The sequence below is a fragment of the Equus asinus genome, chromosome 7 (assembly GCF_041296235.1).
Source record: "Equus asinus isolate D_3611 breed Donkey chromosome 7, EquAss-T2T_v2, whole genome shotgun sequence".
Classification (NCBI taxonomy): domain Eukaryota; kingdom Metazoa; phylum Chordata; class Mammalia; order Perissodactyla; family Equidae; genus Equus; species Equus asinus.
Window position 1 is genome coordinate 8477449 of NC_091796.1, and position 19574 is coordinate 8497022.

A 19574-nucleotide genomic window follows, 5' to 3' on the forward strand; every position below is an offset into this window, starting at 1 on the left:
GGGAAGATGATTTTTATTTAATGTAAAAAAATGAGTACCAAATCATATGCATTGTAAAACTGTGACTTTGTACCCAAAATAAGCAAAGAAACCTGTATATAGGAGTCCTAAAGTAAAAGTAAAATGTAATTTTTCTCTTTTTCCACCTTTTTGTGATTTCAAACATTTTTAATGACAATGATTACTTTTATAGTGAAAAACCCAAATATATAATTTTTAAGAATTCAATGATCTTCAATCATTTGGGTGGTCAAAATAACCAGACTGGACTATTTATGATCCATTCCTTTTGAGAGCTTTTTGCATGTTTATTCTTAAGAGACTAAAAAGAAAATTGCTGTATTTGATGTCAAATTGACACCAGTTAATCCCGGAAGAGTTTTTGCAATTTCTAGTGCTAAGCACCTCGTGTAACATTCATATATGTAATGTTTAGATGCAAATTGTATCTATATTCTACTTCTTCAATTTTTTTGCCGTATAGACTTTTAGTTTCTTTTTTATTCCCCATTCAAATTTATTCATGCTATACATTACTATAGATAATCCTTAGATAGCTCAATAGTCAGTATATGACTGAAAAAATTGTATCAGGAGAAAACTGTACATTTGACATCATAGGAAAACCATTTTTATTTTTCACGAAGGAAATAATTCCGATTCCGACTGCAGCATACAAGTCATTGTCAAGACAGTCTAACTGCTATGCCTCAGACGCCCTGACTGATCATTTCATGGATACAAGAAAAAACAAACCAGCATCTCTTATATTTGCTGTCTACATCAGCTGAAACAGGCAGATTTATAGTCACGTATAGGAAAGTGATTTATTGCTGGAATCTTCCACATCTGTAGAACTTGTGTATCACCATCGCCAAGTGCATCCTCTGAGCTGACCCTGGACAGCCTGATGCTGGAGTGTGTGTGAGTGAGCCCTGTAGGAGCTGTTCCCCTCCTCATCCTGTGAATGCCATTGCTCCCTGGCTAATTGGAATAGACTCTTAGCTGCTGACTATGCTTCATGCTGGAAAGACTATGCTCCACAATTTAATTAGTTGATAATTCTAATCTTCTAATTTAACTAACACTTCTTTTGAGCATTGTGTCACTTGGCACAACATTTTTGAGACTTAATGGAAAAGTGCAGCCTTTCTGGGCAGTGTGCCTTCATTTACTGAACCACTGTGGCACCTTCTGTGCTGTTCTTTGGTATTTATTGTGAGGTTTTCAGCCAAACCTATTGATGTGTACTCATTAAGACCAGTTGTCTACAAAGCACCTGCTTTCCTGAGAAAGGATCTTATTACTAAAACATAGCTAGTTCTTGCCAAGAAGAGGGCTTAAATTTCTTTGGTTGACTTGATGCTTTATCACACTGCCTGTTTGGTCTTTGTAGTCATTGTGCTAAGCCCAAATTTCTTCCTTCTTCTTTTGTTCTGGGAAAGCCCTGCTATGAATTGCTTTCCATCCTCCCTGTTGGAAGCTGGATCATGCTGTGCCCAGCCCTGCATCTAGATTGTGCTGCGATATAAGTACAATGGTTCTAGTTCCTGCCACCATCTCAAGGGAATGGTTTAGACCCAAGGACATGCAAAGAGTTACAGTCTGCACCCCTCCCTCCCCTGTCGCTGTCAGCAAATACTGTACCCTTCTCTGCTTCTATTCTGGTTGCCCTCCTCCCTCCCTCCCTCATTAAAGGACTCCCAATGGTATCAGTACAGGCAGGACCAGCAAAATCCGGGGTGTTGCCATAATCCATTCCTTTGTTCAAGGACAGCTAGTTCCAGCAGCACTCTCTTAAAAAAGGAAATACCCTCATGGGGGAAGTCACCTGAAACTCACAATACCTCAGTGAAAAGGAGAAGCAGAATCTGCTGTTGCTAACTCTGTGACCTTGGGCTTGAAGATGAGTTTCTTCAAATCTGAGTTTCCACATCTGCAGAAGGTGAGAGCAGACCAGACTAGATCCGTTTCTTTATCTTCTGCAGGTTAATAGAATGCTTTGGGAATCTGATGAAAGCCATGGACTTTCTCCTGTGAATAGTGCACATGTGAAAATAAGAAAAATTATAAACAAGGTAGGATTGACTGACACTCTGGAGGTCCATGGCCACTGGGTTAAAATAAAAAATAAACAAGCAGAACCATGAACACAGTCTCTAAATTCATTGTGAAGGCTTACATTCTGCGATTCCAACCTCCCCATCCAGCTTCCTGGCCTGACTTGAACGTCCTCAGAACTGACATGTCTCTCCTGCCTCATTTCTGTGTGATTTTGTTTTCTCATTGGTTAAGTGTGAAGGGTCACCTTTGGGCAAAACCATGACACTGTGACAAGACACTACAGGACCCCATCATTGGCCATTTCTTTTCATTTTTGAAATTTCTATCTCTCCTTTTTTAAAATTAATTTTAAAATTGTGGTAAAATGTACATTATATATGGTTTACCATCTTAACCGTTTTTAAGTGCACAGCTCAGTGGCGTGAGTACATTCACGTTGTTGTCCAGCCATTGTCATCATCCATCTCCATAACTTTTCATCTTCCCCATGTGAAGCTCTGCACCCATTAAACAATAAGTCCCCATTCCTCCAGCTCCTGGTAACCACTATTCTACTTTCTGTCTCTGTAAATTTGAGGACTCTAAGTATCTCATATAAGTGGAATCAGGTGTTATTTGTCCTTCTGTGTCCGGCTTATCTTATTTATCATAATGACCTCAAAGTTTATCCATGTTGTAGCGTGTATCAGAATTTTATTCCATTTTAAGTCTAAATAATATTTCATTGTATATAAGAGCTGCATTTTGTTTATCTATTCAATCGTGGATGGACCCTTGGGTTGCTTCTGCATGTTGGCTACTGTGAATAATGCTGCCATGAACAGGTGTATGAAAATATCTGTTTGAGCCCCTGCTTTCAATTATTTTGGTTATATACCCAGAAGTAGAATTGCTGGATCATATGGTAATACAATGTTTAATTTTTTGAGAACTGCAATACTATTTTCATAGCAGCTGCACCATTTTACATTCCCACCAACAGTGCACAAACATTCCAGTTTCTCCTCATCTTCGCCAATACTTGTTATTCTCTCTTCTCTCTCTCTATTTTTTTTTTTTTTACGAGGAAGACTGGCCCTGAGCTAACATCTGTGCCCCAATCTTCCTCTATTTTGTTTGTGGGTTGCTGCCACAGCATGGCTTGACAAGTGGTTTGTAGGTCTGTGCCCAGGATCTGAACCTGTGAACCCTGGGCTGCCAAAGCAGAGTGGGTGAACTTAACCACTACACCACCAGGCTGGCCCTGTTCTTGTTTTATATAGTAGCCATCATCCTAATGAGTGTGAGGTGATAGCTCATTACGGTTCCCATTTGAATTTCCCTAACGATTAATTGAGGATCTTTTCAAGGGCTTATTTGCCGTTTACATTTCTTCTTTGGAGAAATGTCTATTCAAGTTCTTTCTCTCTTTTTAACTCATACACATACATTTTCTTCTGTGCTTTTCCCCCATTATCCTTCTCTGTTTTATGTTTTTGCTTAGTCAGTAGTGCTAAAGTGCGTAATTTAATTTTGTGGTAGATTTTCGTGTAAAAAATGGAACAATTGCTTAGTTTTCTCTTATTTATTGCTATTACTATTATTGCATTTATGTTCCTGAAGTTGAAATGAGTGGTTAAAAATAAGCATGAAAAGAAACTTGCCTATTGTCAATCATGAAAAATTCTCATCACCTACACCTGCTAATGTAGCCACACTTCAGAGAGTCTATGCATCTGACTATCAGGTTAGCTTAATTATTTCCATTGGTGCCATTTCACAGGGTTACATTTTAGTTAATATTTGTATCACTAATTATTAAGTAAATTTCTTCAAAAAAATTACACCATGATGAAACATTGAAACAAAAGACAAAAATTTCACAGAAGATTGTTACATGCCAGGCAATGTACTGAAAAACAGGATAAACTGCTAATCTGCTAAGTGTTAATAGAAATCCCCTGGAAAATTACAAAACACTCAGAAATAAATGACACTTACAGCATGACAATGCCAAAACTTTTGGGACAAATCTAAAGCAGAACATAATGTAAGTTTATGTCTTTGGATATAGTTATCAGAAAGCAGGTGAGAATGAAAATATCCCCTGTCCTTTGGGATAAAATATGTCCTGGCACAGCTGCTTGGACTCTGAAATGAAAGGAACACCTTGAAGCCCTACACGTCCATATTTCCTGCTGAGAGCTGGACCTTTAGTGAGAAAGAAAGAAATTTCTGTTTTTCTTAAGCCGCGGATGGTTTGGTCTCTGTTAAAGTTTCTGAGCCAGTAGCGTAACAAACATAGCAATGTTTTACACCATATAAAGGAGAAACTCCATCCCCGTGAATTGGAAGCCTAAATGGAAAAGGTTAAGCCCTAACACTAACAAAAGAAGGTAAGGAAAATGTCTTTGAAACTTGGGGTGGAGAAGATGTTTTAAATAAGATCCCAGAAAGTACAATCCGTCAGGAGAAAAAGTGAGAGAGATTTGACTACTTGAAAATTAAGTAAGGATTTTTTTTTGAACAAAGGACACCATAGAAAAAGGTAAATGAGTGACAGATTAGAAGATAAGAAGATATTTTCGATATGCAGAACTGGAACGTGGGTCAATATCTAGAATACACAAGGAACTCTAGTCAGTCAACACAAAGAGATAGGGAACTGTATTCATTTTCTGTTTGCTTCTGTAACAAATGACCATAAACTTAGTGGCCTCAAACAACACAAATTTATTATTTTAAACTTTTGTAGGTCAGAAGTCTGACACAGGTCTCACTGGGCTAAAATGCAGAGTTGTGTTCCCTCTGTACATTACACTTTAGAAGAAAATCTGTTTCTTTGTCTTTTCCAGCTTCTGGAGCTGCCAGCATTCCTCTGCTCATGGCCCCTTCCTCTATCTTCCAAGCCAGCAACAGCAGGTGCATCTTTCTCACACTGCCTCACGCTGTGCTCCTTTTCTGACTCCCTTTTCCACTTTTAAATCCCCTTGTGATTACACTGAGCCCACTCAGATAATCTAGGATAGCCCCCCTGTTTTAAAGTCAGCTGATAGCAATCTTAATTCCTTCTGCAACCTTAATTCTCATTTGCTATGGAAAGCAACGTATTCTCAGGTGCCAGGGATTAGCATGTAGACATCTTTCAGGGAGCCATTATTCTGCCTACCAGGTACACACCAGAACAAAAGACAAAGGATATAGATTCCCAGAAGGGGGAACACTAATGATTGATAAATTATGGTCAGAAACTAGCAGCACAATGATCTTAAGTGTCATCTGGAACTTCATTCATTTATTCAATCAGAATATTTAGTAAGCAGATAACACAGGCTGGATTCTGATGGAAAAGCAAAGACAGAGAGCTCTTCAGGTGGCCAGCCATAGGCCCCTTTGAGACCCAGCCTGTCCAGGGCCATATGAGCTGTCCTAAAATACTGTAAATAAAAAGTGTGTTGATTGGAGAGACCCGACCTGTAAGAAGAGGACCTTTAGAATTCCAAGACTTTTGTCTTCCTTTGGGAGTAAACATGACACAGTGTTTAATCTATCTGATTGCCGTAAAAGGTTACCTCCACGAATTAAGAGAGGACTCAAAACATTTTTCTAAAAACTTACCAGTGTTAGCTCTGGACTGCCTTCTTGCCTTAACTGATATCCCACTTTTGCTCAGAGATACCTGACTTTAAATCGGGCCAGCACTGAAAAGATATCCAGACTATCACAATGCGTTCTGTAGAAGTGACTGGAATCAGTACTTTATTTACAGATCCAAGACAAATTCAGCACAGTTACAACTCGAGACTGAGCCCCAAGTGGTATTGCCACCAAGGCAGGGCTGCAAGTCAGGGTCATTTTCTGAACTTCAATTAATGGATTACATTCAACTGGAGCACAAATGGAGGGATTACGAAAGTTGGCTTGAGAAAGGTTGCTCACATGAAGATCACCTGAAGATCACAGGAAACTGTATCTTTGTGATAGATCTCTCGAGAGCTGGCTTCTGTTTCTTTTTCCTGGAAGTAACACTTGCCTGGGATCATATATCTGACTGTAATAATGAGGTTATGTGAATTTACATATTGGAAAAATATCTAAACATGATAACAATATTATATTGAACTTCCCCTGCACTCTTCATCCCAGGAGTTTTCCCATCATTAGCTAATTAAATTTCATAGTTTGGAAATGAAAGTATACACTTACCTCATTTTACCAAAGGAAGTGTTTTTGAGAGGTTAAATGACAGTGTAGACAGTTACCCCAACTGGGAGGAAGAAGGGAAATGGAGCAGAAGCATCTTGCATTTACTGAATAATGTAGGTATCTGGGAACGAAGCTCAAAGCTTCACCTGTGGGCCATCCATCTAGTCACTTTAGAAGGACTGTATCTAAGTATCACCAGATATATGGAAAATAACACTCACAAATCCTCAGGAAAAGATACTGTGATTTTCCTTAGCAAATTATTTTGGTGTCTTTACAAACTAAGTTCTTGTTTTCTACTTAATATCTTCTTATTGTTTTTCTTTTGTGACACTTTATTGAGATAGCTCATGTGCCATATAGTTCACCAATTTAAAGTGTATATTTCAGTGGTTTTTAATATATTCATAGATAAGTGCAACCATCACCACAGACAATTTTAGAACATTTTCATCATCTCAAGAGTAAACTCCTCACATCTTAGTTATTACTGCTTTGTGCCCCCAATGACCCCCAAATCTAAGTAACCACTACATCACTTTCTGTCTCTATGGATTTGCCTATTCTGGACTTCTCATATAAATGAGATCATATAACACATGGTCTTTTGTGTCTGGCTTCTTTCATTTGGCGTAATGTTTTCAAGGTTCTTCATACGTGTTATAGCATGTATCAGCATTGCATTCCTATTTTTAGCTCTATAATATTTCATTGTATAGATATGATTTATCCATCCCATACACCCATTGTTTATCCATTCATGAGCTGAAGGACATCTGGGTCGTTTCTACCTTTTGGCTCTTATGGATAATGTTGCTATGAACATTCGTGTACAAATTTTTGTGAGTACAGGTGTTTTTATTTTAGGGGGTGTATACCTAGAGGTAGAATAACTGGGTCATATAGTAACTATATGTTTAACTTTTTGAAGAACTGTTGACTGTTTTCCAAAGTTGCTGAAATAGTTTACATTTTGTCAGTAGTATATAAAAGTTCTGATTGCCAGCCGGCCCCGTGGCTGAGTGGTTAAGTTCGTGCTCTCCGCTTCGGTGGCGTGGGGTTTTGCCGGTTCGGATCCTGGACGTGGACATGGCATCACTCATCAAGCCATGCTGAGGTGGCCTCCAACATGCCACAACTAGAAGGACCCATAACTAAAAATATACAACTGTGTACCGGTGGCGCTTTGGGGAGAAAAAGAAAAAATAAAATCGTAAAACAAACAAAAAAGTTCTGATTTCTCCACATCCTTGCCAAAATTTGTTATTCTGACTTTTTTTGTTTCAATTAATTTTTTTTAATTGAGGGGAAATTCGCATAACACAAAATTAACATCTTAAAGTGTTCAGTGGCATTTAGTACACTCACAATGTTATGCGATCATCACCTTTATCTAGGTCCAAAACATTTTCATCATCCCCCAAAGATGTACCCATTTATCAGTCACTTCCCACTCCCCACTCCCCCCAGGCCTTAACAACCAGCAATCTGCTTTCTGGCTCTGTGAATTTGCCTACTTTGTTGTAATAGAATGTTTTGAAAGTTAATCCATGTTGTAGCATGGATCACTACTTCATTCCTTCTTGTGGCTGAATACCATTCAGTTGTTTGTATGTACTACATTTTGTTTATCCATTCCTCCGTTGATGGACATTTGAGTTTTTTCCATCATTGGCTCTTGTAAATAATGGTGCTCTGAACACTTCTGTGCAAGCATTTGCTTGAATACCTGTTTTCAGTTCTTTTGGTGATATATCTGGGGGTAGAATTGCTGGGTCATTTGATAATTTTATGTTTGACTTTTTGAGGAACTGCTAGACTGTTTCCCACAGTGGCTGCACCATTTTACACTCCCAACAGCAATGTATGAGGTTTCCAATTTCTCCACATCCTTGCCAACAATGCTACTTCTCCTGTTTTTGATTATAGCCTTCCTAGAGAGTGTGAAGTGGTATCCTATTCTGGTTTTTGAATTTTCATTTCCTTGATGACTTATGATGTTTAGGATTTTTTTTCCATGTGCTTATTGGTTATTTATATATCTTCTCTGAAGAACTGCCTATTCAGCTCCTTTGCTCATTTTTAAATTGAGTTATTTGTCCTTTTATTGTTGAGTTGTAAAGGTTTTTTACATATTTTGGATAATAGATCCTTATTAGATCCATGATTTGAAAATATTTTCTCCCACTCTCAGTTTGTCTTTTCACTTTCTTGATAGTGTCCTTAGAAGCACAAAAGTTTTGTTTTGATGATGTCCAATTTTCTATTTTTTTCTTGTTTTTGCTGTCATGTTTAAGAAACCATTGCCTGATTCACACTTATGAAGATTTGTGCCTATGTTTTCTTCTGACAATTTTATAGTTTCAGCTCTTGCATTTAGGACCTTGATCATTTAGAATTAATTTTCTAGAAGGTGTGAGGTATGGATCCAAATTCATTCTTCTGCGTGTGCATATCCAGTTGTCTCATTTGTTGTAAATCTATTCTTTGCCCGTTGAAGTGTCTTGGCACACTGGGTGATAGTCAATTGACCATAAATGTGAGTGATTATTTCTGGGCTTTCAATTCTATTTCATTAGTCTATACCTCGTTTCTTATGCCGGTACCACACACTCTTGAATACTGTAGCTTTGTAGTAAGTTTTGAAATTGGGAAGTATTTTTGAGATTGTTTTGGTCAGTGTGAGTCCCTTGATTTCCACAGGAAAATAAGCTAATAATATCCATATTATTCCCATATGGATAAGCTTTTCAATTTCTACTAGAAAGGCAGCTGGGTATTTGATAGGGATTGCTTTGAATCTGTAGTTCAATTTGGGGAGTATGGCCATCTTAACAATACTAAATTTTCCAAGCCAGGACACAGGATATCTTTCTATTTATTTAGGTCTTCTCTAATTTCTTTTCATAGTATTTTGTAGTTTTCAGTGTAGACGTCTTGCATTTATTTATTCCTAAGTATTTTATTCTTTTTGATGTTATTATAAATGGAATTATTTTTTTAATTTAATTTTTGGGTTGTTTTTTGCTAGCAGAAAGAAATAGAATTGATTTTGTATATTGATTTTTATTCACTACGTTACTAAAGTCTTTCCTTTGTTCTAACAGTTTCTTTGTGGATTCCTTAGGATTTTTTATACATACAAGATCATGTCAACTACAAATAGAAATATTTACTTTTTTTTCTAATCTGGATGCCATTTCTTTTTCTTGCCTAATTACCCTGAATAAAACTTCGAGTAGAATGTGAACATGAATGCTGGTAGCAGGCATCCTTGTCTGCTTCTCCAGATCTGTAATTAAGACCCCTATTTATTAAATTGTGCAAAGAAAGCAGAGTTCAAACCCATGTTGCTCTGCTGTTTGGAATGGAACATGAATAAACCTTGTTTCACTCCTTTCACTTTAAAATGGCATAAAATATTTATTAACCTTCTATCTTGGTATTGGGAGGATAAATCAGAATTTGACAATCCCCTTAAAAATTAAATATTATATAAATTAATAGGACAAAGTTATGGGGCATGATTAGGAAAATTCATAAGTGGGGGATGAAACCTCTAGTCACAATCAATTTTCCTTCTTAGAGATCAGAATTATTAATAAATCATGGTCTTTATTCTTAAATAAGCCTGGCTGGGATCCAGGTGACCTTCTCGGGAGACACACAGAATGTCTGCCTGCCCTGAGGAACCATGAACAACTTCTCTGCATCTATTGGGTTTCAGCCTCTTTTGTTTAGGAACCCTGCTGACTTGCTCTTTTTATACGTTGTCTTCATAAATAAATTAGTATTCCAATTAATGTAAAAGTAGCCTGTAAAAGAATTTCTCACTCAGGCTAATAATTTCTTCCTTCTGAAAAATGAGAAAAAAGGAGTCAGAGCATCCTTTTTTTTTTTTTGCTGGAAATTTTGCCTGGATATGGTTGCACAAATGGCTGTAAGGCTGTGAGCACCTCTGCACTGAAGCCTCCTTTGCTGAATAGCAAGACCATTTCTGAGGCCCAGGATGCTCCCGATGAAGGGAGCCTCTATCTTGTGGTTATACTTGCAGGCAGGATTGGGATATGACTTGACACTGTATTTGATTCCTAGGAAGAGGATTATTTTAGTCCATTTGGTATACTATAACAAAATACCATAGATTCAGTGGCTTATAAACAACAGAAATTTATTTCTCACAATTCTGGAGGCTGGCAATCCACAATCAAGGTGCCAGCAGATTCAGTGTCTGGTGAGGACCCACCTCCTGGTTCATAGATGGCTGTCTTTTTTCTGTGACCTCATGCAGGGGGAGGGGGACAGAGCTCTCTGGAGCCTCTTTTATCAGGGCACTAATCCCATTCATGAGGGCTCCATTTTCATGACCTAACCACCTCCCAGAAGCCCCAACTCCTATACTTTCACAATGGGGATTAGATTTTAACATACAAATTTTGAGGGGAACACAAACGTTCAGGCCATGGCAAAGCGGCATCCTCAAGTTTGACAGCTGCTAAGACAGCTATTATTTGTAGTAACTACCTGTTATGGAGGTCATGGGTTAAGTGCCTTCTCTAAGGTTTTTGGTCCTCAAACGGTCCTATCCATAGGTACTATTATTAATTCCAATTTCTACTTGTAGAAGCTGAGACTTAGAGGTTATAGAGGCATCAGTTTTTGCCCCCTACCCAAGATTCTTTCCCCTCATTTTCTGTTAATACCACCCCTTTCCTTAGTGGAAGTCTTCTGCCCAACTCCCTGTAAATCTAGTGTGGTTATAGTATCCTGCCCTGCTGTTCAGAGGTGTGAACAAGTACCCTAGAATCAGGTAATCTCATAGTGATGATCCCGATGAGGTTCTTATCATGGATTTTATATCCAGATGTTCAGAGAGAAGTTTCCTTTGTCTTCTAGCGTCAGTACATGGAAAGATGGAAATCTAGACCACAATCCTCTCTTCCCCTATGTTTTGGAGAAATCCTGCCTGTAATACAAGAGAATGAGATAAACACACTGAAAGAAGCAAACCCAAGAGGTTGAGAAAAAGAATATTGATATTTTTTGAATCTCTAAGGTAGATCCCTTTCTAGAGGGAGATAATAATTAACTCATTTTTGTTTAACCAAGAAAGTTAATTAGCTTACCCACAATTATGCAATTAAGCAGGTTGCAAAGCTTGTTTTAAATCTATGCCTGTCTGGCTACAAAGTTTGTGCTTGATGCAATACTCTATTTAGCTTATATGGCTATTAGCCAGATGTTTCAAGTTAGTTAAGCAACAGAAATAAAGGGTATGAAGTGCATATGATCATAACTGACAGACCTACTGTACATATCCCCAAGTATTAAAATTCATGCCCAAATTGTGAGGAAGAGCAAATTGCACATCTTTTCCAAGAAAAAAATAGTTTCTGTTCCTCCTAGAATAAATCATCACAGACAGTAATATGAGTTCTTAGGAGAATAACTGAACATTTCCTGTGACTTTGGTTATAAATAGCTCCATCTTACACGAACAATCTGATAGAGCAGACTGAGGCAATGACTGCCAGGGGTTTATGGGTATGACCAGGAGCTTGAAGAATGACTGAGAATTAAGGGAAGCTCAATAATGAGTGGAATATGACTGCTCTTCTGGGGCCCCTTGTTCTCCATCACGTTGCATGGCCTGCGTACCTCAACCAGACCTCAACATATAAGATCTCTACCTTTTCCTACTTTCCTGACCCATTTGTGTCTTGCCACTTGAATGACTATTATTTACCATCATGTAAAATTCAACATGTTTTTATTATAAGTTAGCGTTTAAATAAATATAACAAAAATTACTATAAATACAAGTAGAAAATTGCAAAGATGTACACCCACACAGTTCTCCATACGTCCACACAGATATCTCTTGCTCGTTTTTTCAAGTACTCAGGCATCACTGAAATATTTGACCTTGAAGTTCAAACTTAACAAAAGCCCCAGTTGCTGATTGTGATATAATAAAAGTAGGAATTAATTACTAAAGTATATGCAGGAAAGGCTTGGCAATTAAAAACCTCCTTCCTAAACAGATCTTGGGTGAAATAGGATATATCGAAATAGCAGTTTCAGAAAGGTTGAGAATAAAAATAGTTAGAACACTATAAGTCTAAATTCATGATATATGATTAAAGCTTTTCTTAGATGCAGATTCATGGACTTAAAATTCTCTATAACTGAGAAAGAATGAAAATAAAGCAACAAAACCTTTAGGTCAAGAAGTTAGAAAAGAAACAGCAAAACCAATCTAAGGAAAGAACAAGAAAGTTACTGAAAATAAATAAAAGTCCAGTTAATACATGAGAATATGTGAGGGTTTTTTTTTTTTTTTTTTTTGAGGAAGATTAGCCCTGAGCTAACATCTGCTGCCAATCCTCCTCTTTTTGCTGAGGAAGCCTGGCCCTGAGCTAACATCCATGTCCACCTTCCTCTACTTTATACGTGGGATGCCTACCACAGCATGGCTTTTGCCAAGCCGTGCCATGTCCGCACCCAGGATCCGAACCAGCGACCACCAGGCCACCTAAACGGAACATGCGCACTTAACCTCTGCACCACCTGGCCGGCCCCTGGGTGAGGGTTTTTTAACTGTAGAATTAATAAGTTGAAGATTGATTCTTTGAGGGAAAATTGGCAAGTTAATACTTAGTCTAATAGGAAAACATTTTTTTTTTGCTTTTGAATGTCATAGGCAGGACTTAATGATTTTTATCTAATTATAAAAGCAATATATGCTCAACAATAACAATAAAAACTAGAAAATAAAATCAACATAAATGAGACAATTTCATGGTTTGGCCCCCCATTTTACTGACAAAATGCTTGTTTTCAATTAATTTATGTTTCTCCCACAGTGTCATCACCCACTACCTGCTGACATCCCCAGTTTCTTATCACCTAAGACTTTTCATCTTAGAAATATCATTGAAAAGTTATCTCTGTTAGTCCTCTATACTGTCATGTGTATTTTGACCTTGACACTTCAAATCCATAATGAGAACCTTCATGCCTGGATAACGACACAGAAACCTAGCTGGTGTAACTGCCTCCACAGTTTCTGCTTTTTGGTCCATTTGGCACACTATCCATCAGGAGCTGTCACCCTAGGGTTCAGGAATGCAGCCACTGTGACAGTCCTGGCCAGGCAGCCCTAGGTATGGGCCAGTGGAGTCTTGATTAAATATCCACACCTCTTTGTCGTCCCACTCTCCAACCTCCTGCTGCTGTCTCCCATTGGCTACAGCACATGGAGGCCAGAGGGCCAGGGAGTCTGGATGGTGGAGTCTTTTCATCTGTGCAGATTAGTTACTAAAAAGACTGGCAGGGCTGGGAGGAGCAACTAGCGGGCCAAACGGAGACCAACCTGCACACTGTCAACCCCTTCCCCCTCTGCCTCTTCCTTCCATAGGTAATTTGGCGACATGGAATTTCTTACTTTCCCTGACTGACAGACTCACTCTGTCTCTGGTAGGAATTCCCTTACCCCATTTCCTTGCCTGGCAAGCAAACTCCTACTTATCCTTCAAGATCCAACTCAAATGTCACTACTCTCTCTTTCACCTACACACATACAGAAGTAGCAAGGTTCTAAGAATGTTACAAAGAAAATTAAGGTCCGGTCTTCAATCCACCACTTACTAGGTGATGTGACCTTGGGTGAGGTACTTGTCTGGTTTTAACCTCCCTTTTTGTTTTTTCAAAATAGGAATGGGAATACTTGTCTTGACAGCTCTTTCCCAGGGAAATCGGAAAGATCAGTGAGATAAAATGCTTTCTAAAGTGCAAATCATTTTACAAATGTAATTTTGGTGGCGTCGTTACCATTGCTTAGAAATTTTTCCTATTTGTTCAGATGGATCACAGTGCAAGATGCAAAAATCAACTTTGGTGCCTTAAAATACTAATTCGTTCCCCCCTCCCCCCCTTTTTTCCTCTTTCTACATTCTTTCTCCCTTTTTCTCTTCTGCTCATTTTCCTTTTTTCCGGCGTCTCTTTCCTTTTGTGGTTTGCTTGTTTATATTGAATTTAGGTATCCGGGGACGCTGTTTGACTTTGCAGATACACTTCACAGTTAAAGAGGGTAAGTCACTCAGTAAAGGGGGTGGGGGAATTCTAACAAAACAAAACTCTGCATTCTAAATTGTAAAGTTCTGAGAGCTGATAATTCACACTGGCAGAGTCATAAACGGATCTGTTGCAGAGCGAGGACGCAGGGCTGGGTTGCGCTGCAGTCCCGGCCTCTGCAGCCCGCGCCACAGCCCGCGCTGGGGCACCGGAACCCCAGGCAGGCGGGCGCAGCAGCGGGTCCGGAATTCCGGGAGGCGAACACGAATGGACCAAGACTACAACTCCCGACATGCATGGCGACCAAACCAGGTTCTACCCTACTTGTCTCCTCATTCTTTCCGGTTCTTACGACAGAGACTTCTGTCTAGGAGCTGCGTGGTAGTATTTATAGGGAGACTGTAAGCTTCTCTGGCGGTGCGGCGCCCGAGAACAGCTCACGGAATGCTTCTCACTCGTCGGGTGGTTCACTCCCGCGTTGCAGAACCCGCCGTCCGACGGGCCGGGTTTCCAGGGGGACATTAATTGTGGCCGGACGCTGTGGCGCGGCGGTTTAATTCTCCGACGGCGGCTGATGGTGCGGAACGAGATGGTCCTGACGGGGCTCATCAGGAAACTCGGTAACAGTCTGCGATGCCCTCGCCCCAGCCCTTCTTTGTCGTGGCCACCTGCTGGAAAGGCCGTGTCCCGTGTCCGAGGCCGGGCCCCGCGGCGGCGGCTCCGTCTCGTGTCCTGGCCTCCCTGGGCGGCCCCCTGGGACCCTGTGGGACGCTGTCAGCTCGGCAGTTCGCGTGCCCAGCGCCCGAGCGGCCGGCAGGTGCAGACACCTGGGTTCCCTCTCTCCTTCCTCCCCGCGCCGGGCCCCCCCCAGGAATGACCAAGTTTCAGGGTCGATCTGGGGGCGCCTCCTGGGAGTAGGGCAGCAGCGTGCTGTGCTTCGTTGACAGGTCATCAGCTGGCCGAGATCCGGGAGCGCGCTCTCCGGAGCATCCTCTGCAAGGTTGAGCACAACTTAATCTGCTGTGCTGATCTCGTTCAGGAGAGGCTGCTTTTCCTGCATTTGCTGGAATGGTTCAATTTCCCGTCCGTCCCAATGAAAGCGGAGGTTCTGAGCCTGTTGAATAGATTGGTTAAGGTAGGATCATTTTGAAATAAAATGATCAGAGGAGTGAGTGTTTCTTAGTCATTTAATTGTATCGTTGGTTGAAAGTTAAATAATTAAAAAAAATTTTTTTAAAAACAATCGAAGAGTTTGAATTTTAATTTATCTGGGTATGTAGTGCTCATCTTCCTTTTCTCTTATTCGTAATGCTGAATCTCACGTTGTCTCTTCTGTGCTCTGAAGTAACCCAGAGCTGCTGAGTTCTGGTGTGTTCTGATTTTTGGAATCATCTTCAGAGGTTAATATGTTTTATTGTGTATTTCCTTGTGTTCTGCTATTTACATGTTAAAAGTTAGTTGTGTCTGTAGGAAAGAGAATACATTTAAAGATAATGTTACAGACCATGTTTAGTAAATAGCACAAGAATGTTAAATTGCTGTTCCCATATTTGATTTTCAGATTTGTGTTCCTCTGCCTTTCTCGAGAGTAGTTAGTTGTTATGGTGAAATGTCAGTGTGCTGGTGTCACCTTTCAAAACTGTAAATCACTCTGCACTCGTAGGGGGTTCTCATTACTTTGGCATCCTTTGACTGGTTGGAGGTTGGAGGTAGGAGAGGAGAGGGTGAGTGTCAGTGGGAAGAAGTAATCCATTTAGTAAATAAAGGTAGGATTGATAGGGTGCATTTCCAGTGATCATTGTCTGGACTTGTCTCTCCTAAGCGTTATCAAATATTTTATGTATGTCACTATAAATGTACGTCCTATTCTTGAAAGTTCTTTACTTTGGGGTATATCAATGCAAGATTTATTTTTTTTAAAAAGGAACATCTAGTATACCAAAAATAATTTCATGTTTTGACTGTGGTAAAATAATGTCTAGAGATTTTGATATTTATTATTATTCTTAAGACTCTTCTCTTCTTATTTCAGTATCCCCCAGCGGTCCAGCATTTGGTTGATCTCGGTGCAGTCGAATTTTTATCTAAACTTCGTTCTAATGTGGAGCCAAATCTACAGGCTGAAATCGATGGCATTTTAGATGGACTTTTTATTCTTCCTTCGGAAGTTCCTGCGCTATATTCTGAATCTTACCAAACCAATCAAACTGGTAACTCTTTGGAATCAATCTGAAGCATTCTGTTAAAATATACATATTGGTTCTAGCGGTTAATTCTAAGGAAGGTGACCTTAAATTAAAAAAAAAAAAGACTCCTTCCCACCCCCCCCAACTTATTTTTCTTGCTAACTTATCCGAGCGATCTTTTTTCCCCTCTTCTACTGTTATTTAGAGGAGGATACATTAGTATTTATTTCTAATTTTGTATGGGGCCTAAAAGATGCCATTGATTTTCTTTTTGTGAGACTAGTGTGACAGATTATTTCTTTAACAATAACAACAAATTTTCATTGAGCACTCGTTATTGTGTGCCAGACATCATTCTAAATGTGTCAAACTTGGATTTTTTGACTGTGTTCTTTGTACAGGAGTATGGTGATACCTGCCCTAGCTCATGATTTTGTTGTGGGGGCCAATCAAAATGAGCTACACGTGGTATACTGCTTAAAATCAGAGCCAAAGAGACAGGGACTTAAGTCCCAGTGCTGCCACTAGTTGTGTGACCTTTCTAAGTAAGGTTCTTCACTCCTCCAGGCCTTAGTTTTCTCATGCCAAAATTGGGACAAGAAGAAAGAACATCTGGTAGAATTGTTGTGAGGATTAAATGAGACAATGCCTGTCAAGTGCTCCACGTAGGGCCCAGCATATATTAAGCATAGAATTGTTGGCTGCTACTGTTGTGTTCTTGTTGTTATTTAATGCCCGGTATAGTGCCTAGCAAACGGAAGGCATTTAAATTGATTCAAAGAAAAAAAAAAGTGCTGATGAAATTTATGTGATTGAGTAGTAAAGGTGGAAAAAGCATGTTTTTGCTTGCTTAATCTGTTAGACCATATTTTTCTCTTCACCAATGCTGCGCTGCTCCTGCTATGACTCTGGTATGCTTTTAATAAGAACAATAGCAGCTGCCATTGATTGAGTTCTTGTGTGACTGTGATTTTTAATAATGTATTTTACAATTTCTGTCTAAGCCATAACAAATCAAGTAGAATCTTAAATCGTGAATTTTCAATCTAGTTCCTGGCAGGTGAGATTAGAGGTATAGTCTAGGGCTAATTTTCAGTTATCTGTATTAATGTTAGGAACTACTAGCATGAAAAATTCAAAGAGAAAATTACAGAATTTAGTTGTAGCCTTTTCCTCCTTCTCATTGCATCTGAACTGCTGAATTCATAATAAGATGTGATGTGGAATCGTCACAGGTGTTGAAAGATAGCACTCCACTCCTATGTTTGTGAGTTTTTTTTTTAAAGATATTAATGAAAATTGAAGTGATCAGACACTACAATTAGAGTCAGAGAGGGGAGATGGACTAAGCAGCAGAGATGAACAATCCTTGAATAGATACTTTGTAACAGATTCTTTATGTACATTGTGGATGTTTTCATTCTAAAAAGTAATTGTATTTATTAACAGTAAAAGAGAGAGGGGAAAAACCCCATCAATTGGAAATTGGTTCAGTATTCACATTCTTTTCCTCTTTAGAAAGACACACTTCAGAGAAAAAAAAACTAGGTTATTTTTCTAGTTTTTAAAATGATTCAAAAACTTGAGAAAACATGAATATTTGATGAGTGAGTTTCACATTTAGCTAATAAAAATCAATGATGAAGTGATACTTACATTTTCTTTTCAGAATTGCCACAACCTGAAATCTTAACAGGGTATTTTCCTCAAGACAAAAGTAATTTGCAGCAGACGGAAGTGCCTCCACGGCCGATGGGTGTGTATGGGTAGGGAAGTAAATCTGCTGATCTGGTAAATTGGAAATTAATGTACTTTTCCTCATTGTTGTGAAGACACACTGTCAAACTTGAATGTTTCAGCATTGAACTGAATGTTTGCCTCAAATTAGTCTCGGGTGTAGAGTCTAAATGGTGACACTTGATGTTCTAACTGCGTCCGAGCAGCTCTGTAAGTGGGTGGTAATGGTGCACTGGTACCTCGTGCTTATTGAACACGAAGTCTTTGTCAGGGGACGGTGCCCTGTGCTGTGCATGTGTCAGCTCCCTGAGTGGTACTGTCCATCTAGTTATTTAAGCCGAAGACTCAGAATCATCTTTGTTTCTTCATTTATCTTTATCCCAACATCCAGCTGATTGAAGAGTTCTGATTTAGAGCCTCTCCCTGGAATCTCATCCAGGTCTTTTCATGTCTGGGTGTGTCTGGTCTCTGCTGCTCACAGGCCACCTCCTCAAAGAGACCTTCCTGAGGACTCTAGCCGGTGGTCACTTTCCATCTGTGTTTAGTTTTCTTCCTAACACATATCGTGATCTAAAATTATGTATTTATTTACTTCTTGTTTGTCTCCCTCATTCTTAGTTTAATGATAGCTGCATACAGGGCTTTATCCCCAGTGTGTGAAACAATGCCAAAATGTGTTACGCACTATATACGTTCTTTGAATGAGTGAATCAATCCTCGTGGAGCCCATGAGATTGATTTTGTTAGTGTCCCCATTTTACTGATGAGGACACTGAGGCTTAGAAAGGACAAAAGCTTTGTCCTAGGTGATGCAGTTAGGGAGTGGATAGGTAAGCATGTACTTCATGTTTTTCTTGCCTGCGTAGTTGAGATGAAAAAGTTGTGTGCCAGGATACATCTGCTGATGTCGGGTATTCAGATTAACTGAATTTGGAAGTCCTCTGTTATTAAAAACTTTCATAGAAACTCTCAGGTTGAATAACAGCCTGAAAAGAAAAAACAGAAAACGTGCTCATCTGTTAAAATGCTTCACCTTTCTGGAAAAGATTTGTTAGGCTTGTAAGGAGCTTTGGTTTTGAGGCAAGATGGTAGTTCTTTGTGTTTGTGGCTGAGAGGCTTAACTGAGTGACAGTGAGAGACATCAGAAGGAGGTGAGTGTCTACAGGGCTGGTAACAATGGGTCTTTGAGTGAAGCTGTTGAAAACCTTAAGGACGATTGAGATGGTTACGCATTTCCTGTGAGTTGCAGTTTGTGAATTGATGGTGTGGCTTATTTTGGACACATCTTTACGTGCGCAGTGTAAGCCTGTCCTTCCCTCCACCTAC

At 39.4% G+C, this 19574-nt stretch overlaps 1 protein-coding gene across 4 annotated transcripts in view; it reads left to right on the plus strand.

The window, feature by feature from the left end:
- Window positions 1-14668: 14668 nt before the first annotated feature.
- Window positions 14669-19574, plus strand: part of RTTN (rotatin) — a 149650-nt gene continuing 144744 nt past the window's right edge. For 2 of the 4 annotated variants that reach the window (XM_070512873.1, XM_014839622.3), the window contains exons 1-4: window positions 14765-14945; window positions 15273-15460; window positions 16358-16535; window positions 18181-18267. In XM_070512873.1, coding sequence (XP_070368974.1) covers window positions 14900-14945; window positions 15273-15460; window positions 16358-16535; window positions 18181-18267 — 499 coding nt within the window. In that variant the 5' untranslated portion in view covers window positions 14765-14899. Of the gene's footprint in view, window positions 14946-15272; window positions 15461-16357; window positions 16536-18180; window positions 18268-19574 lie in introns of those variants that run through there. The other 2 variants (XM_014839620.3, XM_070512872.1) reach the window with 2 other exon arrangements.